The sequence below is a fragment of the Chiloscyllium plagiosum genome, unplaced genomic scaffold, assembly GCF_037043375.1.
Source record: "Chiloscyllium plagiosum isolate Xiang-an unplaced genomic scaffold, Cpla_swu_hap1 HiC_scaffold_1, whole genome shotgun sequence".
Lineage (NCBI taxonomy): Eukaryota > Metazoa > Chordata > Chondrichthyes > Orectolobiformes > Hemiscylliidae > Chiloscyllium > Chiloscyllium plagiosum.
Window position 1 is genome coordinate 26,936,872 of NW_028270139.1, and position 14,573 is coordinate 26,951,444.

At 38.9% G+C, this 14,573-nt stretch overlaps 1 protein-coding gene across 32 annotated transcripts in view; it reads left to right on the forward strand.

The window, feature by feature from the left end:
• The window catches only part of ank2b (ankyrin 2b, neuronal), an 877,032-nt gene that overhangs the window by 841,895 nt on the left and 20,564 nt on the right, over window positions 1–14,573 (forward strand). For 31 of the 32 annotated variants that reach the window (XM_087983074.1, XM_087982715.1, XM_087982867.1 and 28 more), the window contains 4 exons: window positions 1,684–1,830; window positions 5,436–5,772; window positions 7,242–7,530; window positions 11,349–11,438. In XM_087983074.1, the coding sequence (XP_087839200.1) occupies window positions 1,684–1,830; window positions 5,436–5,772; window positions 7,242–7,530; window positions 11,349–11,438 (863 nt within the window). The remainder of the gene's footprint in view (window positions 1–1,683; window positions 1,831–5,435; window positions 5,773–7,241; window positions 7,531–11,348; window positions 11,439–14,573) is intronic. The other variant, XM_087983119.1, reaches the window with a different exon arrangement.

A 14,573-nucleotide genomic window follows, 5' to 3' on the forward strand; every position in this document is an offset into this window, starting at 1 on the left:
TCCCTGAAGAAGGGCTCATGCCCGAAATGTCGATTCTCCTGCTCCTTGGATGCTGCCTGACCTGTTGCACTTTTCCAGCAACACATTTTCAGCGTCATCTACAGTACTTGCATATCTTTCTCTCTTTCCACTGTGCGTTCTTTTGTTGCTATTTCACTGCATCCACTGTGTTGCCTTTCTCTTTACTTAATTGCAAGCTAGCTATTTGAGTAGCCAGTGTGTTCATTTCTCTGTTTGTGGCTTCATGATATTTGTGAGCTTGTCTTTACCAATGACTGCTTTTATGCATCAGGGTTTGCTGGGCTCCGAAGTGAGCTGATCTACTATCCTTTTATCTTTTATGTCAGGTCAGGGATTGGCCATGCTAAATTGTCGAGACTGTTAGGTGCATTAGTCAGAGAGAATTGGGTCTTGGTGGGTTACTCTTTGGAGGGTCGGTGTGGACTTGTTGATCCAAATGGCCTGTATGCGCACTATAGGGCATCTAATATAGTCTGTTTCTTTGGACTAGCACTTGCTGGCTATGTTCATAGTCTCATTAATCAATTATCAACAAGCTCATCTGATTCCTGCTTCAGGCTTTCAAATTCATATTAATGGATCCAGTGGTTGAATTTGACTGAAGGTGTATGCTAACTTTTTCCAATTTTGGCTAGGTTTTGCTGCCATCCTGTCTCATCTCCCAGCTACTTCATGAATCTAACCCTTTGCCTCCTGGCCTTAAAAATATGTAACTGAAGCTTTTAGAAAACGTCACAACACTTTTGTCTACTCCTCAATGGCACCATTGGCCTCCCAAATCATTCTGAGCTGGAGTTTTGAGTTCGTTGCTGAGGAGGAAGCCATTTTGTTTATGCATGCATCACTCAGTTATTTTTCTCCTACTCTGGCACTAATTTGGTTTGACTTTTCTCAATCTAAATCAGCATTTTATCTTTTTTATGATTCTTGGGTTTTTATTCACAGACATATGTTCCCATTATGTAAGTCTTGTGGTTCTTTATGGTTTCTAAATAATCACACTTTTAGACACAAATGCTGGAGTTTCATCACATCATACAATGTGCTGCAGACCACTTAGTGCAGTCATTAGTGATAGCACTCTGCATGTTTATGTTTACATATGTATGAATGTACAGTTCCTAAGTCATATTGGAATAATACAACAATTGAAGACCCACTGCTCTATTTTCATACACTCTCTTTGCCCCGCTATTTCATTTCTCAGTTCTTCCCCATGCATTTGTATTCAGCCAAGGTTATCAGATTAATTATACAGGCTTTTTATTACAGGTATCAAGTTTTGCCTACTAGATAAGTCTGCTATTTCTTCACAGACATTGTTCAATATTTATAAAAGCTCGTTTGTCTGTTTGTCTAAACCCTGAGACATGGGCAGTATTTTGTTCAGATATTTAATTAATGTTTCCTTTTCTCTCTTCCTAATTTTGTCCTAGTAGATTGGTTGAGAATATAAATGTGCTTCCAGAGACAGTGGAATTTTAAACTAAAACAATTTTATGCTGGTGAGAGCCTTGACACTTATTAAGTTCGAACTTTAGACTGGAAAAAAAGAACACATTATCTTATTTTGTGCATTTTATTTCAGCTCTTTGACAGGTGTAAAATGGTAATTTATTAAGTATATAACCTATCAACATTTTTGTTCCTTTTTATTTAAAGATGAAAAACTAATGGAGACATTGACCAAAATTAATCGGATGGATATTATCAGTTTATTGGAAACTACACAGATTTCACCCAGCAGAGAGCATGTTTCCCGCACTTATGCAGAGATTGAACAAACAATAGCACTGGATCACAGTGAAGGTAAGTGCAATTCCTAAAATTTAAGAGAACTAGCATGTAACACTCTGTAAAAATCTGTATAAAAATCAACTCAGGAAGATTTATAGCATCAATGGAAAACTAATGATGGATAAATAATCTATTGGACACCAAATGTTCCTATTCGTTGACTTCTTTCAGTGAATAGTAGGCAGAACAGTTGACCAACCTGCAACCAATAGTTTTCTCTCAGTGCCAAAAATGCAAGTCAATCCTAATTTGAATTTAGAAAGGAACATTTGGAAGTGGAAATAGATTTTCATTCAGTACAACTGCACAACTAGGTCAGAAACCCTGCCATACATGCTAAGTTACACTCGCCAATGATGACAGGATAAAGAAAGATCAATTTGTTTCAATATTGGCATTCAGCACATACAATGACTGGGCACCTCTGTTGCAGACTTTGAGGGTTGTTGAGGTGTTCTTCAGACATGGCAAGTGGTTGCACTCATTGCCTTCTTTGGTAAGAGTGCCAAGGTAGTTTTTTTGTTTGCTTTTGTGTGTCTATGGTACTGACCTTGTTTGGGGCACTACAGCGAACAAGACCCAGCAAAAAACCTAAGGGAGGGCTGTGGCTCAGTGCACCTTGTGACCCTTTCGCAGTCCACCCCAGAGTTCTAGCAGGGTTTCACCAATAAAATTATGGATTTTCAGCCATTTGCTTTTAGAGTTTGTGTTTTAGTGAACGCAATTATCTTTCCTTTAAAGAAACATAATGGATTGCATTTGAAGTTGGGCGAGGCTGTCTTTGCTTGTCTGGCTGTTTCTGCAGCAAATAAAACGGTTGATGGCCCTTTAATTGGCTTGAGACAAGCACTCCACCCCTCAGCAGGAGGTAGATGGGGGTGTGGTCTGCCTGACAGTGCTCCTGACCAATTAATGAGCTGAGAGCTTTCAAATTTCAGTCGTGCCTTTGGGAGTACTGGCCACTGCGTGGTCTGCAGCAAGGCAATGAGGAAGATGCTCAGTGTTAGAACTGGAATGTAATTTGAGCCTGAGGGTTCATCAGAGCCAAGCTGACAGGCCCTGGTGAGATGGTTGGGGGCACAGTTACAAAGGGAGAAAGCAGGGTGTTCACATTCCTGTTGGTGGGGTGGTTTGTCCATCAAGAAGTATCCTTACAACCCACCACCAGCTGGCACCAAGACTCATAGGGATGTACTTGGTGGGCTGGTCACCACTGTGGACAAAATCCTATTAATTGGCAATTTCTGAGCTTCAGTAAGTCCTAGAGTGATTGGGATGCCCAGTGCAGCATGGGCATGTTGGGACTCAAAGACTTTGGGAATGTATTGCTGGTATGGAACTCTATTTACTTTGTGACATAGGAATTGTGGGTTGAACTTTAAGGCCGTCTGTGGGCATGCTTTTGGCAGGGGACCACATAAAATATAATGGATGGGTCAGCAACTATTTGGGGACTCCCTTCCCAACGCCAATTGTGACCCAGTCCTCATAGTATGTGGAGTGGCTAAGTTGCTCACTAGCCTACTCTTCAATTTATTGATGTCCTTAAGTGGATAATTAATGATCAAGTAAATACCTCAATCCATATCTCTTGCCATTACCTTATCTAATAATAGATTGCGCAATGAAAAGCAGGGGAGAGTGGCATTGGATTAGATTACTTAGTGTGGAAACAGGCCCTTTGGCCCAACAAGTCCACACCGACCCGCCAAAGCGCAACCCACCCAGACCCATTCCCCTACATTTACCACTGCACCTAACACTACAGGCAATTTAGCATGGCCAATTCACCTAGCCTGCATATTTTTGGACTGTGGGAGGAAACCGGAGCACCCGGAGGAAACCCACACAGACACGGGGAGAATGTGCAAACTCTACACAGTCAGTTGCCTGAGGTGGGAATTGAACCCAGGTCTCTGGCGCTATGAGACAACAGTGCTAACCACTGTGCCACCGTGCCACCCATGATATTTTTTTTTTCAAAAACATGGTTGAAAAAGCTGGTAAAGAGAGTATATTCTTTGTGGGCCTTTCAGTGCATGCCCAGTGTAAAACCACCTCCCTTTAATCATTCCCCATCTCATTGCGCCTCTACACATGCTCTCCAAAATCTACATGCCCCACCACTCTCGAGGTTACCCGATTCTTCACCAACTATTTCCCCAGGACAGGATTGACTGGTACGAGAAGTCATAGTTTGAAGATATTAGGAGGAAGGTGTAAAGGAGAAGTCAGAGGTCGGTTCTTTATGCAGAGAGTTGTGAATGCATGGAATGCATTGCCAGCTGTGGTGGTGAAAGCAGTCACTGGAGCCATTTAAGCAACTGCTGGACATGCACATGGATAGCAGTGAGCTGAGGGGTGCGTAGGTTAAGTTACTATATTTTACATTAGGATTAAATCTCGGCACAACATTATGGGCCAAAGGGCCTGTTCCATGCTGTACTTTTCTATGAGTAAATAATTTGGGATTTACTTGGATGCAGTAACTGTCAATCTTTGCAAGACTGCTTGTACATCCTGTAGGATCATCTCCTGAGATTTGGTTCTGCAGAGATTGCAGAAGCAGCTGGCCATTCAGTTCCCAAGAGTACAACTCCATTCCGCTGACAGCCCAATGTCCCATACAATGCTTGTTAAAGCCACCTACAACTCCATGTTGCTGTAGCACTTCCATGTTTGCAGTTGATGATATTATTTGCCTCTGAAAAGTTCAGCATCCACCCTCCCTGCCCCAAGTTTAATTTCCATTCTATTGAATAGGAATGAGAAGCTGACAACCAATCCACAAAAACTAGTTTTACATTAGGAGGCAATTTAAAAAATCAACTTTTTAAAAATTCTTTTTTTCATCAGTCCTTCTGCTGGGAGAGAGGTTGGCATCTGGATGTTGGTCTAGACTCATAGTTCAGAGTTCCAGGCTTATTGCTTTGGGTAGCTGATTGGATTTAAATTCAGTTAATAAAAACCTAGAATATAAAGTTCATCATGGTAATAGTGACCATGAAACTATTCTCGATCATCATGAAAACCCATCTCGACATCCTTACTGCATCACTCTAGATCCACTGTCATGTGGTTAAATCTTAAATGTTCTCTGAAATGGCACTGTAAACCTTTCAGTTCATGGGCAGTTGGTAGTGGGCAGTAAATTTTAGCCTTGACAGTGATGTTCACATCCAGTGGGAAAGCAAATAATAGTAAACAAGGGAAACAAACCTGATTCTCACTATTGCACCTCATATTTATGTGCATCCACGCATGCTGTCCAAATTCTACATGCCCTACCACTCTCTAGGTTACCCGATTCTTCCCCAACAAAAATGGTGACTATTTAAAGGTCACTCCTAAATCAGTACTCCGAGCTTGTCTTTCAGGTGCAGTCTAGTGAGTCCGTGCTATGCCTAATGCTTTCTCATGTCATACCTATCGCTTGTTCATTTTTAGAATTGATAAATAGCGGGGATAAAATATTTGTTAGTGTTTTAGATGCATATCTATTGAATACATAGTCACGAAAGGCAACTAGAGTAAATATTCAGACCTGTAAACACATTGCTTTCTTAGAATTGCTAATAATAGCAACTAACAGTAAGCACTGCTTTTTATACTTGCAGGTTTCTCTGCACTTTCAGATGACCTGTACAGTCCAAAGACCATGAGATTTGGACAACCAGCTTCTAGAGAGCTATACAGTGATCTAGCCCAAGCAGTTCGTGAACACCATGGTGAATGCTTTCAAACACAACCACCTCTTGTCTCAGAGGAAGACAGTTCCATCAGTTGCTGTAAACCTCAGGAAGAAAGCCCCAAAGCCACAGCAAAGTCGCAAGATCAGTCAAAAGAGTCAGTGGATGAACAGTTCATGTCAAAGCCCTTGATACAAGCTGAAAAAGGAAAAGATGATGAAGCAAAGGAGAAATCACTTTCTGACACTCAAAGGGAAGGATCCATGTAAGGTTTCATCTACTTCAAGTTCAAAAGTTTTATATGCTCCAGTTAATTGTTAAATTAGTTTTAACTTTGTATTTTCTCTTTTTATCTCGATTATACATCGGATGCTTACATAAGTGCTGCTTTACCACTAAACAGGATAGCTGAGAATACAGTGAAGGATTTCATAGAAACTTGGTTCAATATTCATACAGGAATATCATTGATCATAATTTCTATCTTTTAGTAGCTGAGTTTAGATTCCTGGTGTTTACCAATATGAAACTTCTCACATTACAGAGAAAGTAAACTGTTTAACTCCCATCTCTCAGTGACCCTATCATGTCCTCCTGTTCAGCACAAAGCTAAAGATGGCTACAGTTGATGGTCCATTATATTTCAATTATGATCCAATATTGTAAGAACTGGACTTACAATTTTGATATTTATTACATGAAGGCAGCCATTTTGGTAAGAATAGTTGTTCACCTTGTTAGGTTTCTTCTGGGATTTGATTTTCACTATCCAAATTTTTCCAAAAAAAAGTGCAAGACTTTATTTCTATATTAATATTATATGCTTCTTTGTGGCAGTGTCAGGGCTGCTTCAGTAGTTGGCCTGAAGCCAGTTTGAGCTTAAAACATTTCCTTGCCAGTTTGATTCACAATATAGAGCTTACAAATCTGGTTTACAAGAAGTTCTATTAATTAACAAATTAGGACACTATATAGATGTCAACTGTGTAATAGAAACTAAACACAATTCTCAACCAAAGTGATTATTATTTGTTATTATTATTGTAGTTAGGTCTTTCCATCAATTTCCTTTTTGACAATCCATAAAGTAAAACACAAATTACCACAAGGAGAAGTCGGTGATACAAAAATGTGTTCTACAGAGTTCAAAGGTGGATTTGGAACAAATTCCTAAAACCAAATGTTAACCTGAAGTGGAGTCTGCAGCAGATAGGAAGTGCCCAGGATGGCACCACAATTGTACCCTCACTTAAATGTCCTAACACTTGATTCACACTTGAGGTTCGCCAGAAATGTGGAGACTAGGAACAGGAAATCACGAGGCTACAAATTATTACCAGGGAAACAATCCCTGATTTCATCCAAAGAAGCTTCCTGTTGATGCTTCCCCAAATGTTTCTCTTAGCTATTATTGCTGGAGTTTGACCAGAATCAGCCAGATTATATGGAAAATTGTTGGTATATGAGTGATTTGCATTTGATTATATTTGTGTTTTTACTGATGGTCAGTTTGGAACCCATCTCAAGTATGCAATAATGGGTCATTTTCAAAGTTTGAATTAATCTGTAAATTGCCCAGTTGAATATTAAAACATCAATTAGTGCAGCTTTATGGTTTTTACTGCTATTGGTCAAACTTAGTGGAAAGTCAACTTAATGAGGGAAACTTTGGCTGTCATTTATAACAGCCAAATGGTTGAAATACTTACATGTCATGAATTTTTTTCTGTACAGACTGGGGAAACAAGAGTCTGCAGAATCTGATGGGGAACTATCTAACTTGCAAAAAGGAAAAGGTGAGGAACTGGAACATGATGTCCAGGGGAAAGGGGCAATTGAACAGCCTGAAGAAATGGTAACGCTGAGGATAGAGGAAGAAAGTCCCATTGTTCAGGAACCTGATGAAGTTCAAATTTATGAGGGTTTGCATGCTTCCCAAACAACTGGCCCCACTATTGTGGAAACAACTGAGGAGCCGCCAGAAAAAATGAAAAAGGCCTTTGGGGAGAAAACACTTGAAAAGGTAAGATTGTCACAGCAATATTGAACATTCCTTTTCATGAAAATAATCATGATGTAAGAGAAACTAAGGGTAGGACCTTATAGGGGCCTAATTGACATAGTTTGTGGTGAGATTTTAGCAGAAATGTGCAAGATGTGTTGTGAGTCCTATATTGACATTGGAAGCAACTTACTGCATCTTAAATAACCTGCCAAATGGTGTGGGAAGTTTCTCACTAGGGAGCAGTGCAATGCTAATTCATATTTTTATGAATGCCTTATTAATGCAGCAACTCATCTCATTAATATTCAGCTTCCCATCCTGCCAAATAAGCAAGACATCAAGAGATATGAAAGTTAGAATATATTCCTGGTGACTTCAGCTTGCCACCTGCTCCAGAACCTCCTTGTTGAATGCTGGGCACTAATTTGTTGGGGCACATTCTGTGGACACCAGCCACAAGCAATATTGGCACCTGATATGTGCCTATAAGAACACTTGTGGGCATGTGTCCCATTCATTTACAGTACTCTTCTTTACAGCACTTCAATCTCGCACGTTGGGTTGCTCTAGCAATTATCACTGTATAGCTAGGCCAAGGATTCAGTGCATTCAGGAATATGCACTCAGCTCATGGACTGGACCAAGCTATATTTCTGGCCTGTCAAAGTGCTCACTAACTCTGAACCTACTTGGATGCTCACAGCCTTGCCTTTCTTTTTGGCATTTGTTCCCTCAACTGGAGGTACCAGGCTGTCAGTACTGTTGCATTTCCTTTATTTTCAGTGCAGTAAAAAGTCACAAAACCAGGAAGCTTGTCATGGTTGTCATAAGGCTTCAGTCAAGTCACTTGGGGAGGTATCACAAGAGAATTAATCCAGAGACTCTGCTAATGTTCTGTGGATTTGAATCCCACCAGGGCAGAGGGTGAAATTGAATTCAATAAAAAATCTGAAACTAACAGTCTAATAATGACCATGAATCCAATGTTGATTATTGAAATAAACCATTCTGATTTACTAATGTCCTTTAGGGAAGGAAACTTCCATCTTACCTGGTCTGGCCTACATGGAAGTCTAGATCCACAGCAATGTGGTTGACTTTAAACAGCCCTCTGAACACTTAGGGATGGACAATAAATTGCTGGTCTGGCCAATGATGCCCTCATTCTGTAAATAAATAAATAAATCAAATGGGAGTTGCTTTCAGGCAAGGTATCCGGGCACAGTAAGTCAAGGGATTGGACCTGGCCAGTCAGCTGTTTGGGGCAGTGAGAATCAGGATGCTCCTCCCATAAGATGAAGCAGTCACATGTTGGGCAGTCCACCCTTCATCTTGACTCTTTGTGCCCTACAAAGGGCTGTTTTCCTTCTAGAATGAGACAATGGCTGGTATTAAGGGAGATGAAAGTGGGTGACACAATTATCACTGTGATGCAGTTGGGGAGGTGCCCCAAGCAAATGATCATGCAGAGCAGAGGCCAGACAGGGTTAATTGTGTCAGGATTGATGTGGGTATTGAGTGAGGTAAATGTTTGGGATAATAGTGAGTGTGGCAGAGCATGAGCCTCAGTAAAAGATGGTGTGAGGCAATGGAGAGATGATGCTGGTGGAGTGGGGAAGGAAATAGCCATTTTTCCCCACATAGCTTTCTGGAACTATGTACAGGAAAGCCTGCACTGACATGGATGGAAAGCTTGGACCAGGCTGGCTTGGTCTGGTGTTGTGGCCTCCTCCCTTGCCCTGGGGGAGAAAGACACCCTGTCCTGCTGGACTTCCAGAACTCTGTCGCAAAGCAAGCACCAAATTTGCCCAGTCTGCCATGTCTAGGGCAAACGTCAGGAACTGTACAGGGCAGCTCTAGACAGGCAGCGCTTCCCAGGTGCACAGCAGCCTCTTAAAGATGGCAATAGTACCAGGGATGTGATCAGTTAGGTGAAATCCTGGTATTGTTCCAGGAATAGTAAGATGTGGCCAGAATCAGATGAGAGGGATGCCACAGGTCAGGTCATTTGGTAAGATTCAGTGAGAAAATACAGCAGGCCTCATGACAAAAAAAAAATTCAAAAAAACTCAACTGCCACGTAGCCAAGTAAATGTAAGATTCAGCCTGATGATTTTATATGGGCACTTGTTTTGTTTGGATTCCAGAAGACCGGTGTCTATTGCTTGGATTTCTGCTTTTACATAACTAAATTTCACTCTCTTTTCTCAGGGTCATAGATCCATAAAAATATAAGGTTGACAAATTACAAACACAAGGTATCAGCTATGACTACCCAGAATCTGAACTGAACAACTAATAGTATGAAGGTATCTAATATTAGAAGATTAGCAATATCAATGAGCAGTGTTATCACTGTTCCCAATTGATTTTTCATTTACCAGCTAATTTAGTAATTATTGCTACATGATCATTCTGATTTTCACCCTCCGGTGCAGATATTCCAATATTTTCTTGGGAATTCTTCTTTCTACTACTCACACAAAAAAACTTGTCCTCATCCAAAGTACTGAATCCTAACAAGCAAAAGTTCCTTTCACCCATTGTCCTTATGCTTAATGACTCACATCACTCCCAAAGCTGGAACACTTCCATATTTAAATGGAGGTGACATCTTGTGACATCTCTCTGAATCCATTGATTTTTTTTCTCTCTCTAAATACAGCCATTTTTCCATTTCATTGTTTCCTTCCAGTTTTTAGGAATTCCATCCCTGACACTTTTTATCTCTCCATTTCTCTATATAAATCTATGACACTCTTTGAATCATGTCATCTCCATCAAGTTTTTTAATGTCTTTGGTTCACACTCAATTTTTGTCCGATTATGATTCTTTGGAGAACTTTGGGGAAAGTTATTATATGATCATTAATTTTTTTTTGCTGGTCAGAAGATAATGATAATGTTATTAACATTATCAGAATAAGTTCAGACAAGGTTTTAACAATATCTGCATTTATTCCAAAATGCTTTTCTCAATAGCAGCATACCAGTCTATAATATAAGAATTAGCGATCATACTTACCTTTTGTTGAGGTCACATCCACCCTTTCTAAGGAGAATAATGCATGTACTCTTTTACAATATAAAATTATTTTTGCCATAAATTGGTTTTATTTTAAAATAAATTGTTTTTATGTTAGCTAGAAACTTAAATGTGCCTGTTCAGTCTGAAATTTATCTCAAAGTTACTGAAAATAATTTGGATGTGCACAGCAATTTTGGTGGCCACATGTATCGTGCCACTGATTCATATTTCAGCTGTGTCATTGGAAAGAAAAATCAGATATTTTCCATCTTTTCATATAGATGAAAGGAGTATCAATGGGAATGTCATTCCAGTCCATTCTTTGTATCTCAGACTGTTTAGAATAGTATTGTGAAAGCCTTGAAACTAGCTATTAGCAGACCTTTGTCGTGAAGAAGATCTGTAAAGGAAGGAAATCTTTAAACATTTTAAACATGAACATAAAGATTAGCCGTAACGTACTTCACAGTTGTTTTAAAAGGTTCATATTTTATTCCATAAATTTTAATAACTTTTTTAACACCATAATGCTGTTAAGATTCAATTAGCCTTTGGAGAAAACCTTTCATATCTCAATACTTTTTAGTGTCAGTAATGTAATTTAGTTTGATTAATGTCAGATGAGGGAACACAAATATATTGCAACCAGGAATCCATTACTCATTGGTTACATGAAATAATTCCTTCAGAAAAACTAGAAGAATATGTCAAAGAGCAAGTTAAATAGAACAAGCCTTTCAGGTATATAATAACATGAGACTTCAGTGTGTCAGCTTTGCAACCCTATCTACTTGACTGCCTTCACTAGGAAATAGCAGAAGAATTGGGGGCTCTGGAAAGCAGTTCTGATGAGGAGACAGTAACCACCAGGGTCATCCGCCGGCGGGTGATCATTCAGGTACCAACTGGAATGTTAGTCTTTGATCAAGCGTAGAATGTGCTAGTTTTGAATTTAATTCAATCTATTTTTCTGCACGGAATTAGAAGTAGTAATTTTCTCCACTGATGCATGCTAGGGTTTGTGGCATGGTGTGAGTGGTGTGGTTCGTAGCATTTAATGAACTTTTGTATGAAGGTCACCTGTTTTAAGATATAGAAAATAACTTCTTGCCTATTTATTTATTTACACTATCGTTTTAAATGATGTGGCTTTTGATGTTTTCTGCTACTGATCATTCTTATTTTCATTTGAAATTTTCTGTTTTGGAGATTACATAATTTACATCTATGCATGAAGTTATGATTGACTGACCCCAGTTAATTTTGCAAATATAACCCATCAGGAGCAGGAAAGAACACTTGTACTTTCAGGTATTGGTATTGAATCTCTAAATATTGATCAACAATTTTTTTGCTCTTCATATAAACAGAACTTAGAAATACTGTACTTAATTAGTCATGGTTCATCCTTATCATGTGATAATTCATCCTGTTATTATTTCTGTTGCATATTGGGGGGTGAGGTGTTGGGATGAGGTAAATAATGAGATTGAATAATTGAGAAATGGGAGGTGATAGGTTTGGAGAACAGGGTAATGTTGGAAGATCCTTACTCACTTATCAGTTTCACTTATGTTGACTTTGTACCAATTTTTAGAAAATTTACATTTTCACTTTGTTTAAATTGTAAATGTTTTTTTTCTGATGGAACTGCTTTTTCTTTTTGTTAATTAATTTATGGTGCAGAATATGCTGAAGTAAGGATTTTATAAACCATGTTAGCTTTATCCCTAAGCCCTTCCGCTTGTTTATTTTTTAAGCCTGAAGTTGCTGAAAGGTGTGAGCTATCAATATGAGAGCAATTGCCGTTGGGCTTGTTGAAGTTTGGTGAACAATGGGATGAGCAATACCTCCTTAAATAATGAGATTGAATAATTGAGAAAGAGGGTTAAAAAGTGGGTGAAATAAATACCAAATCAGGTGGAAAGAATGAAAAAAGGAGGAAAACTTAGAATTAAGAAAAAGAGATGAAAAGTCAGATTTAAAGATAAATTGGCATTTATAAAACCTCCAACAACAATTCGTAACCTGAAGAGATTCAATTCCCTGTTAGTGGGGATCTGTCTGTCCCACAATTTGCCGGCTAATGTAAATATTGTTCACTAGTCATTTTTTTTCCTATGAAATTCTCAACCAAACAAAGAGGCAAAATGGGACTCATGAATCCATGACCTTCCTGATGTGGAGGTGCCAGTGTTGGACTGGGGTGGACAAAGTTAGAAGTCACACAAAGCCAGGTTACAGTCCAACAGGTTTATTTGGAATCACGAGCTTTTGGAGTGGCACTCCTCCATCAGACAGATCTTCTGACATGATCTTCCTGTAAGATCCACTCTACATTCCATTGGCCGCAGAATAGCCATTTTTCAGGATTCACTGGCAAAAGTAATGTAAACTTGCTGCTTTTACTAAGAAAATAAAGATATGAGTGTGTAAAGTACAGATCATCATTTAATATCCACAACAGATTTTCGTAAAGAAAAATGACAAAGGAAAATATATTCCATCTTTCTTAATTCTGTCACCTTGCAAGCTATTGTTATTCCTTGTGCTGTGAAATATCTATTGTTTTTGTGCTTTTTTAGCATTTCAAAACGTTTCCTTGGGGATGGTGAAGTAAAAAGAATGTAGTTAAGAAGATCCCTCTCGTATTCAATTCCCATTCACTGTAAAATCAAAGCAGTCAATTTTACTTTCACTCATCTCCATCTCTGTTTCACCATGAGTGTCTTGATAGTTCCAACTGTATCTTCTTCACTTTATCAGTGACGTTATCAGGTCTTTTCTTAACAACCTCTCTAGTTCCTCCTTCCACAAACACGAAGTTGTTTAAATATGCTTGCAATATGTCACACACAAAGTTGCAAGCACTGTATAGATTGATTCTTCTAATCACATTCCACTGGCTGTCCAGCATCATATGCAAATCTATATAGTTTTGCTTTATCTGCTTTATAATTGTTTTCCAGCCCAACAATCAAAATCACTTCCCACATTGATATCTTTACAGACTGCTATACTTTGTCCTTTGTCTTCTGCACCATAATGATAAAGCCTTCATATTCTTTCATTCAGGAATTCTATCATTGAGCCACTCTACTTCTCTCCATCTTTCTAAACCTTTCAAAACTTTCTTCAAAATTCTTCTCTTTTGCATCATGACCTTGGCAAATTCTCCAAACTGTTGTCTGACATCTCTGTACACTCCCACAAAGCACTTTGGTATTGTTAACTACATTAGTTATGGTTGATAGCAAGTAAATGATTGATTATTAATAGTTGTATAGGTAGGAGACAGAACTCCTAACAGTTAAGTGCAAGACTGAAGACAAGTCCTCAGTGATATTTAACCCTGTCTGTTTGCACTTGCTCAACCTTAGGTAAGTTGCAAGATGTTTCATCTTATGTATTGGATAGTGGGAGAAGTGGGCAAATCCAAGATGGGGAAAGAAGTAGATGTTTTGATAATTCAATTTTATTATGCTGTAAACTTAGCCAATGAATATTTACTAAATAAAAGCTGAAAGGACAGTAGATGCTGGTAATCAGAGAAAAAACCCCCAGAAATTGCTGGACAATCTCAGCAGGTCCAGCAGCATCTGTGGAGAGAAATCAGAGTTAATGTTTCAAGTCCAGTGACCCTTCTTCAGAACTGAATGTTTACTGTGCTCTCACAGAAAGGAAGGGCTGTTGACATTTTATTAATATTCTCAAAAAATTGTACATTTACTTAAGATAGTCTTATGGAATGACACAGAAAACGTCATGAAGAGGTTTTAATGGCAAGGATGAATTTTGTTCCAAAAACATAACATTATAAAGTTTGTAAAAATATAGATGGTGCAGTTTTGCAAGGTTACCCTCATCATTCCAACGCAATTCATACAAAATCACCGAAGATAAACAAAGATTTGATTAGATTAGATTACTTACTTACAGAGTGGAAACAGGCCCTTCGGTCCAACAAGTCCACACCGACCCGCCGAAGCGCAACTCACCCAGACCCATTCCCCTACATTTACCCGTGCCCCTA